Consider the following 20,442-nt stretch of genomic DNA (forward strand, 5'->3'; position numbering starts at 1 on the left):
TAATACGAAGACCATGATTAGACATCGTTCAAGAGACTAGAGGTTAACGATAATGTAATGACACACGCTCATTTGGTACTGCACATCTCGACACATTGATCGCGATACGCTCGTGCCCACTGACTCAAACCGCCCTTTAGGCTACTAAGCTCTTTGACACTATCTGGACTTGGAACATGCTAGAACTACTGACGTATGCATCCTACAGAAGAATTTGAGTCACTCAAGACTGTATACTAACAACGGAAGTGGCGTAGGGCTGCCAGCTAGGCTTTCAACGGTCGTTAGGGCGTTCCTTGCGCTGCACAGCCGATCGACCTGCATAGAAACCTAAAATAGGCGGCATATGCACGTAGAAGCTGTGATCGTCGGTGAGCCTGGGGACTATGCATACGACAAGCATGGCGGCCTGTAAGGACTTTGTGGTAGGTGGGGACTACCAACGGCGGCGGCATCACCCGCCAGGCAAGCGGAGCCCATCTCCAAACCCAGACGTCAGCCCGCACGCCTGGTCCTTTGCTTCAACCAACAATAACGTCGTTACCTAACGAGATCTCTACACCGCATGCTTGTCTATGCCATTCGCACCCGAAAGCTTACTGCTAAAGCGACACGGCGCGTTACATATACAAACGCGCTGTCGCGCTGTCACGCCTGCATGCATGCATTGAGCGGGGCAAACACCGTTAAGCTCCACACCCCAAGCTTTGCAACAGCAATCGCTCGCCCCATCCCTGTCCATCTTTGCCATGTACGCACCAGGAGAGGATCTAAAGAGACACTTGATCGTGCCTCCTTCGTCTTCTCCGCTGTCATCAAGTCTGACTGCCAGCAACTCAACAAGTTCAGTCTCCGCTCCCTTTAACATTGATACTGTACACGATCAACAAGGCTCCTACGACAAGGCTAAGAAGCGCAAGATGAAGGCCGATACACCAACTCAAACGCCCGCGTTTGAGTCGGCACACGTAGATGAAATCAAGAGTAATAGTACTCCGCTTGATGGCGTTTTCAAGATCGAAGACTTCATTAATCAGCACAAAGATGCACACCAAGCTCAGGTGCTCGTCCGCGAAGCAAAAAATGCGGCTTCTGCTGGTCCTCCATCGAAGAAGACTAAGAACAATGAGAACGTCGCTTCTCTAAAGCCCGTGGCAGTGGGTGCGCGTTCATCCAAGCATACCATCCTTCTTCATGAAAAGTATCAGGCGCTCGGCACTCCGCAACCGCTGTTCACGTATGGAGGGAGCGGTGAGACTGGATGGACTGTCTCTGTTAGCTTTCCTGGTCTAGACAATGCCGATGAGCTACAAGGCCTGAGCGCAGATAAGAAATTCAACAGCAAACAGGAGGCTAAAGAAGCCATGAGCCAGAAGGCATTAACAGTACTTGAGGGGTTAGAGAAAGAGGGGAGGATCCAGAAGGCGGAGAAGAGTAAGAAGAAGAGTGCTGGTAGTCAGCCTGTGCAGCAGGTCAAGGAGGAGAAGGAGCCTGGTGAGAACTATGTTGGTCAGATTCTCGGTAGGTTAATCTCTCTTTCATCCTTGTACTACTGTAAGGCAGGCTTTTTCAAGGGCTCCGGTTACTTGGAGCGTTGCGTCTGACTGACATATCCGACAGAATTTCAGCGCGCCACCGACTCACCCCAGCCAACCTATACTGACTACCAATCCGGCCAGCGCTTTGCCTGCATCCTCACCATTGAAGGCTTGGACATGGAGTTCGGTTCCATCAACAACCTCTTTTCTTCCAAGAAAGCTGCGCGTCGGGACGCCGCCCGTCGTGCCGTGGAGTACTTCAAGTCCATTGGCACATGGCCTGAGGACGTGACTCTCGTGGGCGGTATCAAGAAGAAAAAAGCCCAACCGAGTATTCCCGACATGGTATCAATATCAGAACCAGACCTTGTTCCTTCTCTAGCATCTACATCAACAGCCTCGCCTGGTACTAAGAGCTACGCTCAACAAGTTGCCAGTCTAGCAGTCATACTCGCTCTCCCGACACCAGAATGGCAATACACTTCTCATCCCGAAGATCCCAACTTCCATACTGTGACATGCTTCTTCCGCGGCGCAGGCCCCCACGAAGGACCCATCGGCGAAGTCCGCAACATATATGGCAAGAAGAAAGCCAAGGAAGAGTGTGCTAGACTCACACTGGAGTACCTGAAGGACGTCAGGGAGAAGCGTGTTGCTTACGGTGCGGAGATGATGAAAGGTATTGCTGGCGCTGAGGGTGTGCTTGCTGCTGCGGCTGGCAAGCCGGTTGAGGGAGAGGGGAAGAATGCAAAAAAGGACGCGGTGGCTAGGAGGGGGTTCGAGAATAAGATGGAGGAGAGCAGTGAGGAAGATGAGGTATTTGCTGATGCACTAGAGGCTTAGAGAGCCTCTAGAGCTGGGTAGGATACGGGCACTGCATAGCGGGATTGCATAGAGACTAGGTCTGGACATACTGGTTATTGGATCTGCACATTGACGTTCAGTAAAACTGGAAGCTTGGGTCTGGCATGGAGAAGGTTCTTGGGACGAACCCACTTGTATAGTAAAGAATTCTTAATCTGCATGTATTTCTAAACACAAAGTGTGCCATGAAGTGATTTGATAATCTTCGGCCTCTGCGACTGATACAGCAGAAGATAGTGTTTACTTTTAACCTCCATCATCATCATCATCATCATCATCATATAAACATAGTCACATATGAGGGGCAAGCATCCATGTAAAGAAACCATGCTATTCGCAAATCTCCTTGATATCTATACTAGGAAGATGCTCGTCCGAAGACAATGTCGTACAGTACGCTTATTCACACCATTCGCCTTTCCAAAAAAAACCTAGCGACAGGGAAAAGCATACGGTACAGAATATTGCGTCTAACCACCATTCTCGTGTCAGGGACGAACTCGCTTCACATCTCCTTCGCTGAAGTGATGAGAGAAAACATGAAGGGAAGCGCATGCTGTGGATGAATCACGACGGGAAGAAACCCGTCTGGGTTGAGGCAGACCTTCTCTTCCTGTGGTCGCGCCTCTTTTTCTTGCGTGTCTTCTTTACCTTCTAGGTTGAAGCAACCTCGCTCTTCCTCTTGTTGCGATCGCGCTTCTTCTCCTTGCCAGCTTTTTCGGCTTTCTCGGCCTTCTCAGCCTTTTCCTTCTCCTGCGCTGCATTCTCCTTATCACCCTCGACCTCGTTGTTGCGCGTGCTACGGCCAGACTTGGATTTCTTCTTGCCGCCAGTCTCCTCGGGGCTGGGCTCGTCGGGGGAGGTGGCTGGAGCAGGGGCGATAGGCTGTGGTGCGGCTTTGTCTTTCTTCTTCTTATCCTTCTTCGCAGGTGTCTCGGCGACGACATTGGAGGCAGGGGCTGTCGTTTGCGGCGCTGTGCGGGAGGTCGGCAGTGGAACTGGAGTTGAAGCGGTAGCAGCGGGAGCGATGGAGACGGGGATTGAGTTGCCATTGACAGCTGGAGTTGTCTTCTGGCGCTTGCGTGGAGTTTTTGCAGGTGGAGAGGGTGCTTTGGCAGCTGGTGCTTCCTCCTCGTCTTCAGAGGATACATCAGAATCGGCTGCGCCAACTTCAGCCTCTACTTCGGGCTCGGCCTCGTCGGAAGCGTCATCCTCTTCGATAAGCTCGGCGTCCTTGATGCCCTTATTTGCGACGTATGCAGCTAACGCGGTCTTGTACTCCTCCATTGAATTGCGGTAAGACGCCTTCCATTGCTGCGATTGTGTTAGTGACAAGACGGTATCGAGCTATATGGGGAATGCTTACCTCCTTCTCCTCCTCTGAGAGCTCGTTCCAGCGCTTGTTCACCTCGATCTGGACTGCGTTCTTCTCGATCTGGCCACCTGGAGGAAGCGCGGCCTCAAGATCGGCCTTGACGATGGGACGCGCATGTTGGTGGTACAAGAAGGCAGCGGTGAGCGGCTTCTTGGGCGCATTGGGGTCCTTCTCCTTCTTCTCACGTTTGCGCTTCTTGCTCTTGCTCGCGTCGCCCGCCTTGTCGCCGAGGCCCTGGGTTACTTCTTCGACGGCTTTTTGGCCAGCTTCGAGGACGGAGGCGGCAGAAGCGGCAGCGCCGAGTGTAGCGATATCGTTGTTGTAGGGTGTTGTCGCACCCTCTTCGTAGCCGAGGACTGAGTGGCAGTGCTGTTTGTAGCTCTCCAAGAGACTGGTGATGCCGTGCTGGACATTGACCAGGCCATTCTGGAGTTCGTGGAGATTGAAAATGACCTGATTGTGATTGTAAGCAATTGCTTCGTCTTTGTGCGCTACAGTCTTGCTCGCGCTGGAGCGATTGCGCGATCTTGGTTGCGCTGGCGCCATTGCGACTAGCTGGGGTTGACGACGCGTCTCTGGCAGAAGCGCAGGAAGCCGCTCATAGGCAAATGTCGCCAATTTGGAGTCGCGTAGATTAGGCGATCAAGGTTACACAAAAGAAAAGACGAGGCGAGGTGAAGGTGGCGCCGTGTTGAGCGTGGTGCCATCGCGACGCGGTAACTGAAGGCAGGCGCGTCGCTATTGCAGACAAGACGAAGCAAGTTGTGGTACGTACCGAGTCGCGGGTCTTCCTGAACTCTGCGACAGAGATCAGAAGCTGGCCAGTTGCTGGCGTTTCCTTTTTCTTGGGCGCCATGATGGTTGACGTTGTATGCGAAGTGGTTGAAGACGGAATGACGGGCGGGTGTTTGGGGAGTGAGGGCGCGGCAGCTTGGACGGGGAGGAGCGCTTGAAATTTCGGGGGGTCGGGGGGATTGCTACCTTAAGTGACAGCGGGAAACAGCAAACGTGCCCTGATTTTGGGCGGTCACCAGCCCGTTTTCGGGGGCACCAGGTATTCACTCCCCCCAAATTCAAATCTATCGCCTATTTCTTACACGCGCTGCTGGTACGAAGAAGCTCAATTGTAACAGGATGCATCTATCGAAACTACACCCTGAATATAGTTGCAGTGTTTGCTGCTGCAAATCAGTGATATTAGAGACAGTGCATACCTTTGCAATGCATTCCGCCTCTACTGCGCGGTGCATATCTCCTTTGCAGCGTCTTGTGCAACTGCATGTGGCGTGTCGCATGTAGAACGCCGCCCATTTGCTGGAGGCAAGGTGCCCTTAAGCCCCCCGTTGATACGGCTAGCTTCAGTGCTACCTCCCCCAACCAGTGCGCGTCTTTGAGCCCTGTTCAGCCCAACACCGCCCTAAAGTCGTTTTCCTATCAACAAATCTCACAAAACTTTCTAATCTGGCACCACCAGCCTTACAAATCCGCAAATGGCATATTGGGACACAGACTGAAACACACGTTTCCGTGTCTACTCGGATTTGATATCATTGCTCATGCTATTCTTTGAACCGGCCACCTTCGCTGACGTCAGGATACACATCAAACCTCCTCTGTCCATACAACGGTACTCCCTTCCTGATCTCCTCGATTTTTCCCGCCTCCAATTCGCGGATGAGTACACCTTCCTTCTCATCAAGCTGTTCTAGTACGGCCGCATTCGGATCGACAACCATGCTGTGTCCCCATGCATTGTATTCGGCCTCCATATCTCTCGCTGGACTACACAGTCCAACGTAGACCTGGTTGTCCGTTGCCCGGGCCCTCGCCAACAACTCCCAATGCAATGCACCAGTTGTGAGATTGAATGCGCCAGGGTACAATAGTAGAAACGCGCCCTTTCTTGCTGCAATCATCGCAAGTTCGGGGAACCGTATGTCGTAGCAGATTGCTATCGCGATCTTTCCGTACTCTGGTAGATCAACCAAGGTGATCTTGTTCCCTGGCGATAGCACTTCGCTCTCCTTGAACTTGATCTTCCCTGGGATATCGATGTCGAACAGATGCACCTTGCGGTGAGTTGCAAGCAGCTCTCCACTGGGCGCAAACGTCAGACTTGTGTTGTACAGCTTCTTCGCATCCTTGCTGTCCCTCTCCGGTATGCTTCCTCCTACAAGATATACACCCGCCTCTTTTGCCAACTTGCTTAGCGCGTGGAATGTCTGCGATTGCGATTCCGATGGCGGGGATGGGAGCAGTGTCTCGGCGTACTTGTCAAAGTACTTTGTTCCGTAAGGCGAATTGAAGCATTCGGGAAGCACTACAAGTTTTGCGCCGGCTTTTGAGGCATCGAGAACCTTTTGGCGTGCTGATGTAAGGTTCGCCGTCTTATCAGCGCCCGAAGCGAGTTGGATGAGCGCGAGCTTCAGGGACTTTTTCAGCAGTGAAGCCATGTTTGCCGTAGTCGCGCAAGAAAGAGGGAAGTTTCGAGGATATACAACCAAAGAATCTTTACACTCAAGTATGTACAATGTACTGTTGGAGGTCTTGTTGGAGTGTTGGAGTAGTGTTGGGGTGGGGTGGTAGCTCCGAACCATAGATGTCATAACTCGGTCGGACTTGCCGTCCGATAATGGCGGGGTGTACTTGCCGACGCGTTCGACGCGTCCCTTTTACGTTCTTCAACCTCACCCAACAACTCGTGGCAACTAAGCCACCTTCCACTAAGGTTGTTTCGATAATCATTCCCCGGCGCGTTTGACTCATCAGTCAACTGGATCATGGAACACCGAAACATCTGCTGATCAATCACCTCGCTCAGACAGGACGATTTATCGGGATAACTGGATGTATGAGTCCAAGTCACTTCCCCGTCTCAACGACGCTGCAAAGCTCATGCGTTTACTTGGTCTTCGGTCTCGTGTGCCCAAGCGATTGGTCATCTATGTTGGCTACACATGCTCCCTGAGATGTCCATAGTACCGATGACAGTTCGATCATTCTCGGAATTTGTATCTAGAGATATATACAGCTTTTCACATTTGAAGTTTGGTAAAACAATTGCGTAACTCTTCGAATCAAGGCATCAGGATAGACATAGTATTCACACCACAGGCCGGGACGCAGAGACGGCGTTAGATTGCCTACCGACGACTTTAGCCAGCGCTGGCTTCCAAATCTCTCCTTTGACCGATATGCTCAACATTAAGTACGTCATTTTCGGCAACTGGTCGCAGTTATCTCACAAACAGTGTTTCCGGATCTCCGAGGACGGCCATCCTATGCCCTGAACTCCTCCTTGCAGGTGGGATACCATATTGCAAATACCGCCGACTATCAAGACCCAGATATCTAGATTGCTCATACATAGTCCTCACAATTCTCCAAGTAGGGCGACTTTCGATCTGGATCATAAGACATACATGGGAACAAGTCCGATCTTGTCTTTTGTATGTCGAGAGCTACGAAACGATTACCGCAAAGTCTTCTGAACAGAAATTGACTTCACTATCAAGACGACGTCTACAAGTACGTGCGCTGGGCTTGATGTGTTTTAGACACTCGAATCGGTTTGCTGTCTAATCGAATTAGGGCGGACTGCCTGAAATATCTGGTCACGGAAGCTCTTTGGAGTTATTGAGTTCCTACTTCAGTTCAAACTAGAACCGAGACACGCTCCTGAATATCTCAATGTCAATGTCGCCGATCTTTCCGTACAGCGGAAAGAGTTGGCGAGTGTGGTATACAGATAACAAGTATTAGTACGATTGACGTGAAGGATATAAGTAATATATTTCTGCTCAGTGCCTCAACACATCAAGCTGTATCGCTCAGAGTCTTGTCTTTTGCTATCTCCTCTGTAACACGGACTTCGTGGCTCCCCTCCAGTTCTGACAATACGACCCAGGTAGGGAAGACGCACAACACTGTGATGCCGAAGTTGATACCAATGCTGACGAAGTGGTTCGCACCACCTTCTGATTGCATACTGTTACGATTGTTAGCCGATGATGCGTGAATGCTGTTCAAGAAAAAGAAGACTTACGCCCAAGCAACAGTTTGACCCAACGCTTCCACACCTCTCAGAATACCGGTAAGATGGCTCAAGTTAGAAAGGTCCGTCGCATACTGGCCAACCAACCAATAGAGAAATTGCTGGAAAGCCTGACCACCGAATTGCCAGAAGAAAACAAGCGCATAGCTCTTTCCAAAGCCGCCTTGGAACCAATCAAATACTGGAGACTCTGATGCATCGTAATTCTGTTTTTGCAGGATTGTAGCCCAGATCCATGTACCAACCAAGAGGGTGATAATGCAACAGAAGGCAATGCGGCCACGCGTCTTGATGTGAATCTTCTGATTGTCGAGTAGGAAGGCGATGATGAACGAGGAGAAGATACCGGCAAAGTTGGTGAAGAACGAGGAGAACGCGCGAGCTCGGACCGTGAAGTATGTTGTCAACCATGTGCTCATGAAGCCGTTGTAGAAGTAGCTAATGAAGAAAGCTGGTAGCAAGAGCAAGATCCGGCGGCTAACGAACAGCTTGCCAACAGCCTTGAACTCAGCACCCCACGTTGCGGCGCGCTCAGTGACGATCCGTGTGCCGTCTCTTCGCCAAACTTTGTGTGCTGGTGATAAGCACAGAGCGACCGGAAGACCAAGACACATGATGACAATGAAGACAATGTATGTCGTCGAGGAAACGGATCCGGTGGTCTTCTTGTTTGCGTTCAATCCAAGATTGATGGCTCCTCCTACGATCGGTCCAAGTGCCTTGGCGGTCTGCCAGATAGCGAGGTAAAACGCGCGGTCTCCAGGAGACGGGTATCCGATGATGATAGCAGCCTCAGCAGCCCAGAAGAAACCAGCGGAGATACCGCAAAGAGCGCTGCCAAACAACATGAACCATGTGTTCGCAGAGACATTGTTGGTGTAGAGTCCTGCGCCATATAGTGGATATCCAATGGCACCCAGTGCAAGACCATACTTCAAGCCGATCCGGTTGTTGATAGCTCCTGCAGCAACACAGACCACAGCAAAGAGTCCATATACCAGGGCGTTGGCAGCGGAGACAGCGTAGGGTTCAGCAGCTCCTCCAGCTCCTAGCCCACCAAGAGCATCCCACATACCCGGGGCCGTGAACGAGACACCACATGCTACCAAGATTTGGAAAGGCACCGAGCGGAAGAATGGCCCAGAAGCCTTGAGCGAGTCCGAGGGCTCAGACAAGGAGGTGGACGACATGATGACGCGGAAAAGGAGTAGGGGAGAAAAGACGGGATGAGGTGAAGAGCCTCAGTTCAACGTGGAGACTACATATCTTAAGAGTTCGGACGACACCGCGATCCTTGGCAAGCTTGTTACCCAATTTTTTCCCCTTAGCGATGGAGGTTGAGGCAATCGAGACGTTTGGTGTTTTCTATGGGGCGAGCACGACATCTGCGCTAACTGACTCGCGCGCCGTTCTGCGCTCCATGCGTGCCCGGCCTCCACCCTTTGGGGTATGACTTCACTCGACTTTTCGTGTGGCTTGCCAAGTTTAGCGCGGCTTTCGTCGGTTTGCGATGCTTATCCGCGAAAGTTGGGATATATGCGTCGTTTCGACATGAGACACGGGAAGCACGTTATGTTGGGATCGCTTAAGGATGTAGGAATTGAAAATTCTCCAAGTCGTCGAACGGGAAGGTGCAAAAGCTCGACAGCATGCGCCTTACATAACAAAGCGTATATCTGCCCATCAATCCAAATCTGATTGTAGCTTTGTCGTTATACACATGTATCTTCAGTTTCGCCAGCCTGAATCTTTCTTCACTGTTCTGCCACTTGACACTAACGTCAACTAGAGTGTCCCGTCTTCTTATATAGCGATCGTTTTGAAGTCCCTAGCCCAGGTCGAGTAGCAGTCGTTGATGCCAAAGTAGAGGCGGGTTTTGACAATAACTTCCAGTCAGTACTACAAAATGGCCTGTGGACGGGATTCAGAGAAGCTTGCAGTGGGAAAAGACGCAATTCTGAATATCACGTACTAGTCAAGGTGACTTTTCCCACTTTCCTGAATTGCAATTCGTGCACCTACGTTCTCGTCGTTCATGGTGTACTTTACTTGTGTTCCACATGTATTAGAAAGAAGAGCAAGGAAAATTTAGGAGATCTTGGTCAAGCAGTGCGCGGCATGGGTCGTCGTAACCATTAAATTAACCAAAAATTATTCTGCATCCAGGCTTAGTCACTGTCGGCCTCAAACACGTGCGGCAACGAAAGCCGCAGCCGTAGGAGCATCGATCTCGTAGTTCCTGTGCTCGGGGGTGATGATAATACCGTTGTCGCAGATGTTATCACCCTCATGGCAGATGATGAGAACCTTGTTTGCGGCAACAGGGCCAAAGGTCTCGTCACGGTCGGCATCGCCGAATGTTACAACAGCGGTGACACGCGCGGCTTGGGCAGCTGATAGCCTCTGGGTAGCAGTGTGTACAAGCTGTGCGCCCTGAGAGTATCCGGAGACAACGATCTTGGTTGAAGGGCAACGAGTGGCAGCCTAGATGCCAGGTCAGCATCGCTACAAATGTGAGCGTGGTGATCGCAGCACTCACTTGGTTGATCAAGTTGAACATAGTCGTAGCTCCTGCAGCATCTCCTCCAGCCAGGAAGCCAACGACGTTAGCCGGATAATTCACACCCTGGATGGCCAAGCGGCTGATTCCTCCAACACGAGAAGCCAGAGCATTGAAGAAAGTTGGACCTTCTGAGCCAGCCTCGCCAACGTTGCCGGCTACGCAATCGAAATCAGCACATGTCTTATGTTCGTTTTTTTTATAGATCCAACGTACCTTGGGTGGTGCCACGAGCGTAAATGACGGTAATCGGACGGCATGCAGTACCATCGGTCAGTTGGTTGTAAGTGTCACCATTGTACTGGCGCCTGGTAAGGCCACGCTCTTCAACACTCTGGTTCTCAAGCTGTGCCGCATACTCCTCAACAGTAAGGTCCTTGTCGAGGAGGTCGGTGATAGGGAAGCTCACTCCGTTCGCTGGTGTCGGCGCAGCAAGGGCGGTGGTGAGAAGGGCAGCAAGAGCGAGGAGGGAACGAGCGCTAGTCTTCATGGTGAAAGGTTATCAGTGCTTGATGGGAAGAAACGAAGGAATTCCGCAAAAACTAATAGCGATGGTTCATCAAGAATAGGTGCAGTGTTCAACCTTTTGTATCCCGAGCCACCACACTCCCAATGCATAACGAACATGGTCATTACCACAACAGTACTGTTCTTTGCGCTAGTGCATCGTCTCTTGTAAGCACATTGGCATTAATTGTCACCAGACCTTACCCATACATCTCTTTCTACCATTTCGACCTTCTCCTCCGCGTCGTTGACCTTGATGGTTCCTGTTTACCGCCATTGACACCCAATGACTACAAGTGATCCATTCACGTTGACCAGTGGTCGTCCAGTTTCCCCCCGACGCTTTAAATGACATGCAGCGCGATGCATCGGCCCTTTATTGCGGACTCCTACTTCTGGTTGGTTTCTCCGCGACCTTCTTCTTCACGTTAGTGAACCCCAGGTACCGCCGGCTGCTTATGAAACACGTGGGGTTGAACATGGTGTTTCCAGGACGAATAGAGAACATGATTACAGCCAACGCTGCGCAACGTGAGAACCATCGACGATACGATTCGTTATGCCGAGGCTGTCAAGCCTGTAGCGGCGCTATGAAGCGTCGATCAGTGAGAAAACTTCGATACAGCGCCGAACTTCAGCCGCCTCTTGTGGCTTGCATGTATGTTCGACGACAAGACATTGCTGCATACAATTGTGTTAGTGGCATGTCACTGTCCCCAGGTCGCATTGTTGCAATTTGGTGGCTTCCCATGTCAATGCGATGATGTCATGCCAAGCACCAACACCAGCCTCTTTGATAGGTGTTAAACGAACTCGAGTTCTGGAAACCCGTGCATTCAAGGATGGAATACACTTCTATCTGCCTAGACTGGCACTAAGGCTAACGAACGTTGATGGCTGGGTAAAGCTGAACGACACTTCCAGGCATCTGGTTCCTTGACGAATAAATGACACCAGCACTGCCAGCGCCATCACGAAACCAGCCAATAACAAGTTGCAAATCGTGCGAAGTCATTTTCACGTTACTAATAGTCTTCTGGTTTGGGAGAAAACTGGTGTTATCGCACGTCGTCGCAAACGTTCGGAAGCTCAATGGAGAACCCCGCACACGGTACCCGTTGCCAAGCATAGCATGCAGCAACAGCTGCTGAAGTCTTCCCTAATGCTCCTTTTGGCGTCTTGGTAACATTTCGAGCTTCCGTTTATGATCATGATCTGCGCTGTCAAGAGCCATGATAGCAAGAGTTGCATTACTCCGGTGACGGTAGCTGCTGCGGTATCGCAATGTTTTGGAGATACCGGCAGTCGACTGCCTGCCTGTCGTGAAGAGTGGGATGGCAAAAGCGTTGAAGTATAAGTTGTAGTTTAACGTTTGGCAAGATGACATCTATAATTGAGGTCAATATCCCAGTCCAACCAATATGCGGTCCACGCCCATCTTCGCAGTCTGCACAGCGGCACTGCTAAAAACTGCTTTCTCGTCACCAATCCACGTCCATCATCCTCATAAATCATTCCCTAGTACGGAACAATGGCCCCTACCAGTCGTCGGAAAGCCATTGGAGCAACAAATGCCGGATGAAGACCTTCAAGACATTATTTCGCAGATATCACGCGACAACATCGAGGGCACAATCCGAAAACTTGCCTCATTCGGCACGCGTCATACCCTGTCAAGTCAAACCGATCCGGTCCGAGGTATCGGCGCTGCGAGAACATGGCTTACAGCTCAGTTCCAAGAAGCCGCTGATGCGAGCGAAGGAAGAATGACTGTGGACTGGAACAGGTATTTGTGCCTGTACAGAATGCATGTGAGACATGTACTAACTTCTTATCTTCACCTCTGTAGCTTCATCAAATACCCTGGGGACAACGAACGCATCATCTTCCCGGTTAATATTACAACAGTAGTAGCAACATTAAAAGGCAGCGAGGACCCAGATCGTGTCTACGTGACAGGCGGGCATTATGACTCGCGCAACAGCGATCCTATCGACTACCAGGGCGATGCTCCAGGTGCTGTAGACGATGCTTCGGGAGTTGCGGTCTCCCTAGAGCTTGCTCGCATCTTTGCGCATTACAAGCCCAAGACCACCATTGTATTCACAGCCTTTGCGGGAGAGGAGCAGGGTTTGCTCGGCGCGGAGAATCTGGCGCAAACTTACAAGAATGCATCGGTGAATGTAGCTGGTATGATAAACCTCGATATGGTTGGTAACTCTAAGGCCGCAGACGGTACTGTCGATCCTTACAACATCCGCCTCTTCTGCCAGGGCACACCTCTGACAGAGAACTCTACAACAACTACCTCCCGTCTCAGCATTGGTGGTGACAATGACAGCCCTGCTCGCAACCTAGGTCGCTTCATATATGAAGTAGCCTCCAACGCCTTCACTGAGATGACAGTCCGCCTTATATACCGTCTGGATCGCTACAGCAGGGGCGGCGACCATCGCCCTTTCCTAGAAGCAGGATACACAGGTGTCCGATTCGTTCAACCTAACGAAGACTACACACAGCAGCAGTAAGTTTACGTACCTGAACTATATGTGAGACATTTTCTGACTTCATACACCCATATCTAGTCAAAATGTCACTGTACGCAATGGCAAGCAATATGGTGACCTAGTCGAATGGCTGGACTTCGAGTACAACACCCGCGCTGCTAAAGTCGTAGCGTCCACGATGTGGAGTCTAGCCAACGCACCTGGAGAGCCGACCAATGTTGGTATCAATACCACAACATCCGATAACTTCAGTCAATTCAAGTGGGACGCGCCGAAGGGCTTGCCGGTAGAAGGATACGAAATCTTGTATCGCGACACTATCGAGCCGCATTGGACAAACGTGATTGAGGTGGGCAACGTGAACTGGTTCAATCTTACTTCTGCGACAATCCACAAGGATAATGTCATCTTTGGAGTAAGAAGTGTAGGCAAGGGAGGTTACAAGAGTCCCGCGGTCTTGCCATTTCCATTTGGGTGTACGCGAAACTGCTAAGAGAAGTAGGTATTAGAAGGGACATACACAATTAAGCTGCGTGGAGGTTTCTGTTCTCTCCATACCTGGTTCTTTAACAAATAGTCCATGACGCCAATCCTGCTTCTCCTCCCGCAACGCCCGCTTGTTACCATCAACCACTCTTAGTAGAACCGAACTTGGCAGCTTGGATTACCAAATCTTGAAGGAACTATACTACTCGATTATTCGGGTCAAATTGACTTTGATACCGCCATTCGCCAACTCGTAGAAACCTCTGATTTCTTCCCCCTGCTTGTTTAGCTCCTCCATCACATTTGTATCTTCCATGGACGTAGCTTTGACAATAAAAGCAATTTGTATGACCTTGAGCGAGGTGAGCATAGAAGATAACTGTATATTGGAATTGCCAAGAGGAATGTATTGAGCTCGATGCTTATTGTAATGCGTTTTGTACCACAGGGCTAGCGTGTCGATGCGTACGGAAGTGACAACTTCGGCAAAAGCTGGGTGAAAGCTCTTGATCCACATGTTGAATACCACAGGGTGAAAGACCGAGAACGTGTTCAAGCTGAATGACAGGAGAGCAGTTTCGGCAAAGATTTGACGGCAGACGGAGAGCAAAGCGAGAGCATGCTTTGCTACTGTTGTGTTCTTTACTGCCTTGCTTGTCCGGTGGTATCTGATCATATATGTGTTGCCACCAAGCGCATATTCGAAGACCAAGCAACGCAGCTCTGGTGGGAGGCGTAGCAATGGTGAATCCTGTTGGTTTTCTCTCGCGCTGCATTGAAATTAGCAAGAAGTGTCAACCACACCTTGACTCAGTTACTCACATCTTAAAGTACTTTCCAGTTTTTCGTTCAACGTTGATTAGCCCATTCTCGTGAAAGCGAACCTTCTTGTGCCGGCGCTTCACTACTCCCGCGTCGATAAAGGCCTTTGTGCCTTTGGTAGAGGCTTTCTGGTTCTCGAGGTAAAGCTTGCGAGGTGCCATTATGATATCGTCAATGGTTCTGGAAGATGTGATTAAATGACTGACGAAATCGAGGAAGCTGAGCTGATAAATACAAAGATACCTTGGCTCAGTTACCAAGTAAAAGTCCGACTGGACCCTGAGAGGTGATTCAGACAAGGTAAGAGGAAGGAGGTGAGTGGCCACCGAGTTGTACTACTAAACACTATAATTTACCCCGAAGGTATATACTTTCACTTTCCTGTCGAAGCGGTAACACATATCGATAAGTACGAATTTATAGTACATGTTTAATGGCAGGGATAACTTGAAAGAGAGTTCGATCGTAAGTTAGTTAGATGTGCTTTTAGAACGAGAATGTTAAGCAGAGTATTTGATTTACATCTCTAAGCTATGTATCAGAATCAGAATCAGAAGCTTATAAACCCGCACCCCAGCATAGCCTGACATATGCATTGTTTTTCCAATCATACGGATTGAGACCTTAGGTCCTCGCGACCACCCCGGTCACTTGTTGAATGGAAAGAACAAGGAATTTCAAGGTGCCGTCCACTTCACGGAAGAGACCTGTGTGGCCATAAATTTGTCAGTACATGTCCAAAAGAGGATTGCGGATTATCGTCGTCTTACTCACCATCTTATGCATCATTGACGTTGATCCACTTCTTATCGGTCTGTTCAATCTTTATAGTGATCGGCTTTTCATGAAGACCTGGCTCGAGATGCTTACGTATCCGCTCCTCGTTGACCTTTTGAGTTGATGTATCTAAGACCTCGAACACTCGAATATGCAGATCTTGGAGGCAAGGGAGTAATTTTGCAAGGTTCAAGCCGTATTTCAGGTAGTGATAACTTATGCTGTTGGGATGAGAAATAACCATCTGAAAGAACGTGATCAATCTGCGTTGTTGTGGCTTCAGCTTCCTCAGATCCCTTGCTGCGTACGGAATATAATCGGTCGTGAATATGGTAAGCGTGAGCGGCATGAGTGCAGCTTCTGCATACACCTGGCGACAGGTGCGCAGAAGCGCCATGACGTTCTTCGGCTCTGGCGATGGAGACTCAAGGCGGCCACACAACCACGTGCGATATACATTTCCGCCTAACACCTAACATCGACGTAGGAAGTCAGTGTATGTCTCAGATACGATTCGTACAGCGAAGCTTCCCTACAAGTTTCCAGATGATATTGCGAATCTCAGGCGGTAGTCGTAGAAGTGGAGAGGTACGATTCTGCTTGGTGCTGACGGTACGTTAGCTGTTGCCCATACTAGGATGTTGGGTATGCCCACAGTTCCTTCTCATCACCTTTGGGCGCGACATTCAGCAGACCATTCCGAAATTTGTGATATCCGCGGGCGGGCCGCTTGATAACCTTGTCTTCGCTCTTTTTGATAATGGATGCTTTCTTTGCTTTCGGGATCTTGTCGCCAGCGGTGGTCTTGCGGGGCGCCATGGCGACTGACGATCTGAGCGTGGTGTTGTTCAAACAATGTGAGATGATGTTCGAAGATTGATACTCAAGGTAAAGGAAAGGAAAGAGCAGTTAATCGTATCATGGAAATCACGCCTGACTAGCGTGAGGCCGTGCGTTCGGTGAGCGAGGAGGCAAGCACGCGGACACGGGATTGGAGACGGGTGAGAACAGATGACTAGAGTAATGTGAATTACTACATACGGGTTGCTACTTGATCAACACAGTATTGCCTCCAACCGGACGCGAGGCTCACGGAACAGGGTAGGCATTGATCCCAAAGACTGCCGACAGAAAACTCACGTCAACAAGGTGTTAAGAGTTCATCATTGCCATCATATAGCAATAACTGCCTCTTACCGACGCGCGCCTCATACTGCCTCCCGGTAGAAATCGTTGTCAATATTTCATGAAGATACCTCTAGTGACAGTCAGTACAGGTACACGATCGGGCTATAATGACTGCAGCAAGAACGAATGTGCTCAGAGAGAAGATTGTAAACTCATCATAGATGGTGCTAGACGAGTCAAGGGATCAGGCCGCAAGCAGTCTTTACTCTCGTCTCAAGCCCAGCACCACCTCCGCCTAAGGATGATAACTAAGATTGCATCATTGCACATGAAAATGAAGAGAACAAAGTACTTACAGTTCAGGTCGGCTGAGGGTGTGATATCTGTTGCCAGCTAGCAGGGACGGCAGGAAGGGACGTTGCCTTTGTCGTGGGTTGCCAATACGTTGTAGTGGTTGCCCTTTTCAGTAGTCGAGATCGAGGGTGTCGTCTTTCTGCACATCAGGCCCATTAGCCTGATGCCATGCATCCCATTCGTCGCTCCCATCGTCGCTGTCACCGCTGTCAGCGCCATCACGGCCACTTCTTCTTCGCGGCAAGCCTCTCTCCAGCCTTATTTCTTTTCTCCTCTTCGCATATCTATCTCGTTTTCTCTTGTTCTTAGCTTTGGTCGTTGCGCTCGTAGTCGCCCACTGTTGTTTCTTCGACCCTGAAGGTTTATCAGGCTGTGTGTTGTCAACATCTGCGGGCTTGTGTGAGTCCTCTTGTGTTGGAGGACAAGGTGGTGCTGGACTCGCAGAGACAGCCTTGCCATCGGAGACTTCGCCGTTCTCTTTCTGTAGCCGCCGTTTGCGGAGCATAGCATGAATTTCCGAATGTCGGAACATGGCAATTTGCTCGTCTGTCAGGGTGCGCTTCGTGCCGTCAGGGTAGTAGCCTAACCCATCGTCTGCTTCGTCGAAGTACTCTTCGGCCGCCTCTGCTTCTGGCTCAAAGCCGTGCAAGACGTGTTCTGGAGCCGGCGCGTGTGGAAAGTGTTGTGTATGGAAGGCGCGTAAATCGTCCTAGGCTACGTTAGCAAATTGCTACTTTCTGGAGTGCAGACTCCAGGCTGTTGCACTCACAACAGTGACGGTGGGAATTTGGAGCTCCATGGCTAGTGTTTGGTTTGTAGAGCGGCAGGGATAAGCGCGCGCTCCGAGGCGCGGTATATCACGTTGGTGAAGACATGAGTGAGGACTAGAAGAAAGGGTTTCCAAGCTCAGAAGGCGCCCGACGATCATGCGCGCGATCACGAGGTCTTGGCTTCACCGCGGCATGACGTCTGTGCTTCCCACCTTCCAACGCCGCGTTCACCCAGAACCTGTAACGACATCCTAATGCACAGCCTTGAGCGATCATGAAGCCCGGATCTGTCGTCGCATACCCTTTCGCAGCCATCTCCCTCCTCCTTGCCACGTCTGCGCAAGCCCGCCCCTTTGAGAGCATCATCCAGTCGTTCAACATCATCAGCGAACAGTCGCCCCTTCGAGACTACATTATGGGCAACCCTGAGGAACAAGTGTCGACTGGTGTCATCATATCCGATGTTATCGGCAAGACACAGAACATCGCCATCTTCAGCGGCCTGACCAGGGACATCGACACAGTCTCTGGACGACTAGACAACGCCTCGCAGAACGCCACGGTGCTGGCACCGAACAACAGCATCATGCGCGATCTGAAGAGAAAGCCTTGGGAAGACCCCGAGGACTATAGCACCTTTGGCGCGGACGCATACGAAGGCACCGGCGGGCAAGATCGCGCGCGGGGCAACCTCGAGCGCTTCGTACAGCGGCACATCATACCAGAGAGTCCGTGGGAAGAGGGCAAGAAGGTCAAGACACTTTCCGGAAACGAGATCTGGTGGGAGTCCAAGGACGGCCAAAAGAAGGTAAGCTACGCCGCTATGTTGGTAGTCTCAGCATCTCGTTGGACATGCCCACGCCCCACCTTTCAGTGCGCCGGGCCCTTTCGTTTTCCGCCCACACAATCACAAATATCAGCGTTGCAAATCCAACAATACCCATCAATCAACCAATCACATTTAACTGTGTTACGGTGAGATGGCCGAGTTGGTTATGGCGCCAGGTTAAGGTTATCTTAACACATATTCCTGGTCACGAAAGTGGCGTGGGTTCGAGTCCCACTCTCATCAGCATTCGTCTGGCTTCAGTCAGATACCCCAGGTTCTTTTTTTGCCAATATATCGGCCTAGAACAGGCTCTGGGACTGTGCCGTACACACTGCCTCCTATTTTTGCTCACCATCACTAATTCTTTCGCTTACTTCAACCTTAATGAGTTTTTAGCTAACTTGCAACTTCAGATCCAACCAGCCGACGTCGTGGTCACAAGCATAGCCGACAAAGTCTCCAATGGCGAGATCTGGGTTCTCGAGGGCTCTCTCGCATAGGTACCATGTACTTGGCAGAGCCTGTATGTGGATCTTGACGTCGTGGGCGCTCTTTCTTCTTGAACGGTATTACGATTGTACAGTGGTTCTCCATATTATGCATTAGACGGTGTTATGATAAACCAGTGGTAGAAATGATGGTGGTTGGTTCCTTGAATACAAGCTCTGTGTTTCTTTTACTTTGTCCTGTCGCATTTACTCGCTACGCCACAACTAAGGGCCACAAGACATGGCAAGTCTCACAGTCCCCTACATCACTGTTCCCCGTAGTACTTCTCAAACACTCTCTTTAAAGATTCCCACATTCTCATGTCCGCTCCTCTTCAAGAATATCTTCATACTTTCCAATACCTGCTTCTTCAAGTCTGGCCTCTTTAGATTCTGCCCCGGAAATCCTCCATACGTGCTATCAAACTCGAATGGCTTGATCGCCTTCCAGATCCCGTGAATCGCCTTTGGCGTCAGCGGAATCATATTAGGATACGCCCACATGAACGAATACGATGTTGTATCTGGTACGCGGTGTGCGTTGTTGAAGCCAGACTATTCTCCCAGTTAGCTCATGAAATCTTACCAAAGCCACATGACGCAGCTAGACAGAATAGAAGGGGAACTAACAGGCACACTCATGAACGTATCAGCAATAAACAACTTCTTGTCCCACCACAGCACCGAACTACCATTAAAATGACCCCCGCACTGAATCATCTTAGCCTCGCCTCCAATCTCTTCGATCTCGGTAACCCCTCTAACCAACCTCCTCACACCATCCTTATCTTTACGATTCAACCACATCTCATCATCCCCACATAGATATACCGGACATCCAAACACGTTCGCCCACTCCAAGTGAGTCGTAAAGAAATGTGGATGGCTAATCACAATCGCCTTCAAACCGCCTTTTTCCTTGATGTAATTAATCGTATCGGGGTTCAAGAATGCGACGCAATCCCAAAGAATGTTTCCACCGGATGTCTGGAGTAAGATGGCGCGTTGTCCAATACCCAGTTGCTTGCGGGTGGTGCTGGAGTCGGCGAGACCAGGGGGTAATTCAGAAGGGGACAAAGGTGCAGTGGTTATGTAGTGGATTCGTGAGTCTTGCTTGTCGGTTTCGAAAGTGTTCTTCTGGAGGGGTTGGGTAGATGAGAGTGAGGTCCAGGATTGGCCGCTGGCGGGAACGTACTGGCGAGGATCCTGAGGATGAGTTAAATCACTTACTCTTCAGACTTTTCGACTGCAGTTTGGGTTTGGTGATGGACGTACATCGCAGATCCGACATGTCTCTGGGTGCTGCTCAAGTGGAACATCAAATTGCGTACCGCATGTTTCGCAAATTGCTAAATTGCTAGGCTCAAAGCTCATCTTGAAGAT

At 50.3% G+C, this 20,442-nt stretch overlaps 11 protein-coding genes across 11 annotated transcripts; 3 read left to right on the forward strand and 8 right to left on the reverse strand.

Moving 5' to 3' along the window:
• Positions 1-749: 749 nt before the first annotated feature.
• On the forward strand, positions 750-2,381 carry J4E82_003874 (uncharacterized protein; the record flags this gene model as incomplete). The annotated part of the gene is made up of 2 exons (XM_051730157.1): positions 750-1,521; positions 1,621-2,381. 2 exons carry the CDS (start codon positions 750-752, stop codon positions 2,379-2,381), a joined length of 1,533 nt encoding a protein of 510 aa, XP_051590125.1.
• A 675-nt stretch (positions 2,382-3,056) lies between these two features.
• Positions 3,057-4,633, reverse strand: J4E82_003875 (uncharacterized protein; the record flags this gene model as incomplete). Its single annotated transcript, XM_051730158.1, has 3 exons — positions 3,057-3,716; positions 3,769-4,332; positions 4,553-4,633. The coding sequence occupies 3 exons, from the start codon at positions 4,631-4,633 to the stop codon at positions 3,057-3,059; spliced, it is 1,305 nt and encodes a 434-aa protein (XP_051590126.1).
• A 703-nt stretch (positions 4,634-5,336) lies between these two features.
• Positions 5,337-6,230, reverse strand: J4E82_003876 (uncharacterized protein; the record flags this gene model as incomplete). Its single annotated transcript, XM_051730159.1, has 1 exon — positions 5,337-6,230. The coding sequence occupies one exon, from the start codon at positions 6,228-6,230 to the stop codon at positions 5,337-5,339; it is 894 nt and encodes a 297-aa protein (XP_051590127.1).
• Positions 6,231-7,593: 1,363 nt separating this feature from the next.
• J4E82_003877 (uncharacterized protein) lies at positions 7,594-9,021 on the reverse strand (the record flags this gene model as incomplete). The annotated part of the gene is made up of 2 exons (XM_051730160.1): positions 7,594-7,765; positions 7,823-9,021. 2 exons carry the CDS (start codon positions 9,019-9,021, stop codon positions 7,594-7,596), a joined length of 1,371 nt encoding a protein of 456 aa, XP_051590128.1.
• Positions 9,022-10,015: 994 nt separating this feature from the next.
• J4E82_003878 (uncharacterized protein) lies at positions 10,016-10,881 on the reverse strand (the record flags this gene model as incomplete). Its single annotated transcript, XM_051730161.1, has 3 exons — positions 10,016-10,315; positions 10,371-10,549; positions 10,608-10,881. 3 exons carry the CDS (start codon positions 10,879-10,881, stop codon positions 10,016-10,018), a joined length of 753 nt encoding a protein of 250 aa, XP_051590129.1.
• A 1,588-nt stretch (positions 10,882-12,469) lies between these two features.
• On the forward strand, positions 12,470-13,898 carry J4E82_003879 (uncharacterized protein; the record flags this gene model as incomplete). Its single annotated transcript, XM_051730162.1, has 3 exons — positions 12,470-12,684; positions 12,748-13,422; positions 13,484-13,898. 3 exons carry the CDS (start codon positions 12,470-12,472, stop codon positions 13,896-13,898), a joined length of 1,305 nt encoding a protein of 434 aa, XP_051590130.1.
• A 195-nt stretch (positions 13,899-14,093) lies between these two features.
• Positions 14,094-14,874, reverse strand: J4E82_003880 (uncharacterized protein; the record flags this gene model as incomplete). Its single annotated transcript, XM_051730163.1, has 2 exons — positions 14,094-14,661; positions 14,714-14,874. The coding sequence occupies 2 exons, from the start codon at positions 14,872-14,874 to the stop codon at positions 14,094-14,096; spliced, it is 729 nt and encodes a 242-aa protein (XP_051590131.1).
• A 617-nt stretch (positions 14,875-15,491) lies between these two features.
• On the reverse strand, positions 15,492-16,309 carry J4E82_003881 (uncharacterized protein; the record flags this gene model as incomplete). Its single annotated transcript, XM_051730164.1, has 3 exons — positions 15,492-15,962; positions 16,027-16,096; positions 16,146-16,309. The coding sequence occupies 3 exons, from the start codon at positions 16,307-16,309 to the stop codon at positions 15,492-15,494; spliced, it is 705 nt and encodes a 234-aa protein (XP_051590132.1).
• Positions 16,310-17,081: 772 nt separating this feature from the next.
• On the reverse strand, positions 17,082-17,771 carry J4E82_003882 (uncharacterized protein; the record flags this gene model as incomplete). The annotated part of the gene is made up of 2 exons (XM_051730165.1): positions 17,082-17,681; positions 17,742-17,771. The coding sequence occupies 2 exons, from the start codon at positions 17,769-17,771 to the stop codon at positions 17,082-17,084; spliced, it is 630 nt and encodes a 209-aa protein (XP_051590133.1).
• Positions 17,772-18,016: 245 nt separating this feature from the next.
• Positions 18,017-19,071, forward strand: J4E82_003883 (uncharacterized protein; the record flags this gene model as incomplete). The annotated part of the gene is made up of 2 exons (XM_051730166.1): positions 18,017-18,550; positions 18,985-19,071. 2 exons carry the CDS (start codon positions 18,017-18,019, stop codon positions 19,069-19,071), a joined length of 621 nt encoding a protein of 206 aa, XP_051590134.1.
• Positions 19,072-19,347: 276 nt separating this feature from the next.
• On the reverse strand, positions 19,348-20,433 carry J4E82_003884 (uncharacterized protein; the record flags this gene model as incomplete). The annotated part of the gene is made up of 3 exons (XM_051730167.1): positions 19,348-19,614; positions 19,690-20,265; positions 20,335-20,433. The coding sequence occupies 3 exons, from the start codon at positions 20,431-20,433 to the stop codon at positions 19,348-19,350; spliced, it is 942 nt and encodes a 313-aa protein (XP_051590135.1).
• Positions 20,434-20,442: the final 9 nt, after the last annotated feature.

Source organism: Alternaria postmessia, assembly GCF_024291825.1.
Source record: "Alternaria postmessia strain BMP 2775 chromosome Unknown scaffold_17, whole genome shotgun sequence".
NCBI classification, from domain to species: Eukaryota; Fungi; Ascomycota; class Dothideomycetes; order Pleosporales; family Pleosporaceae; genus Alternaria; species Alternaria postmessia.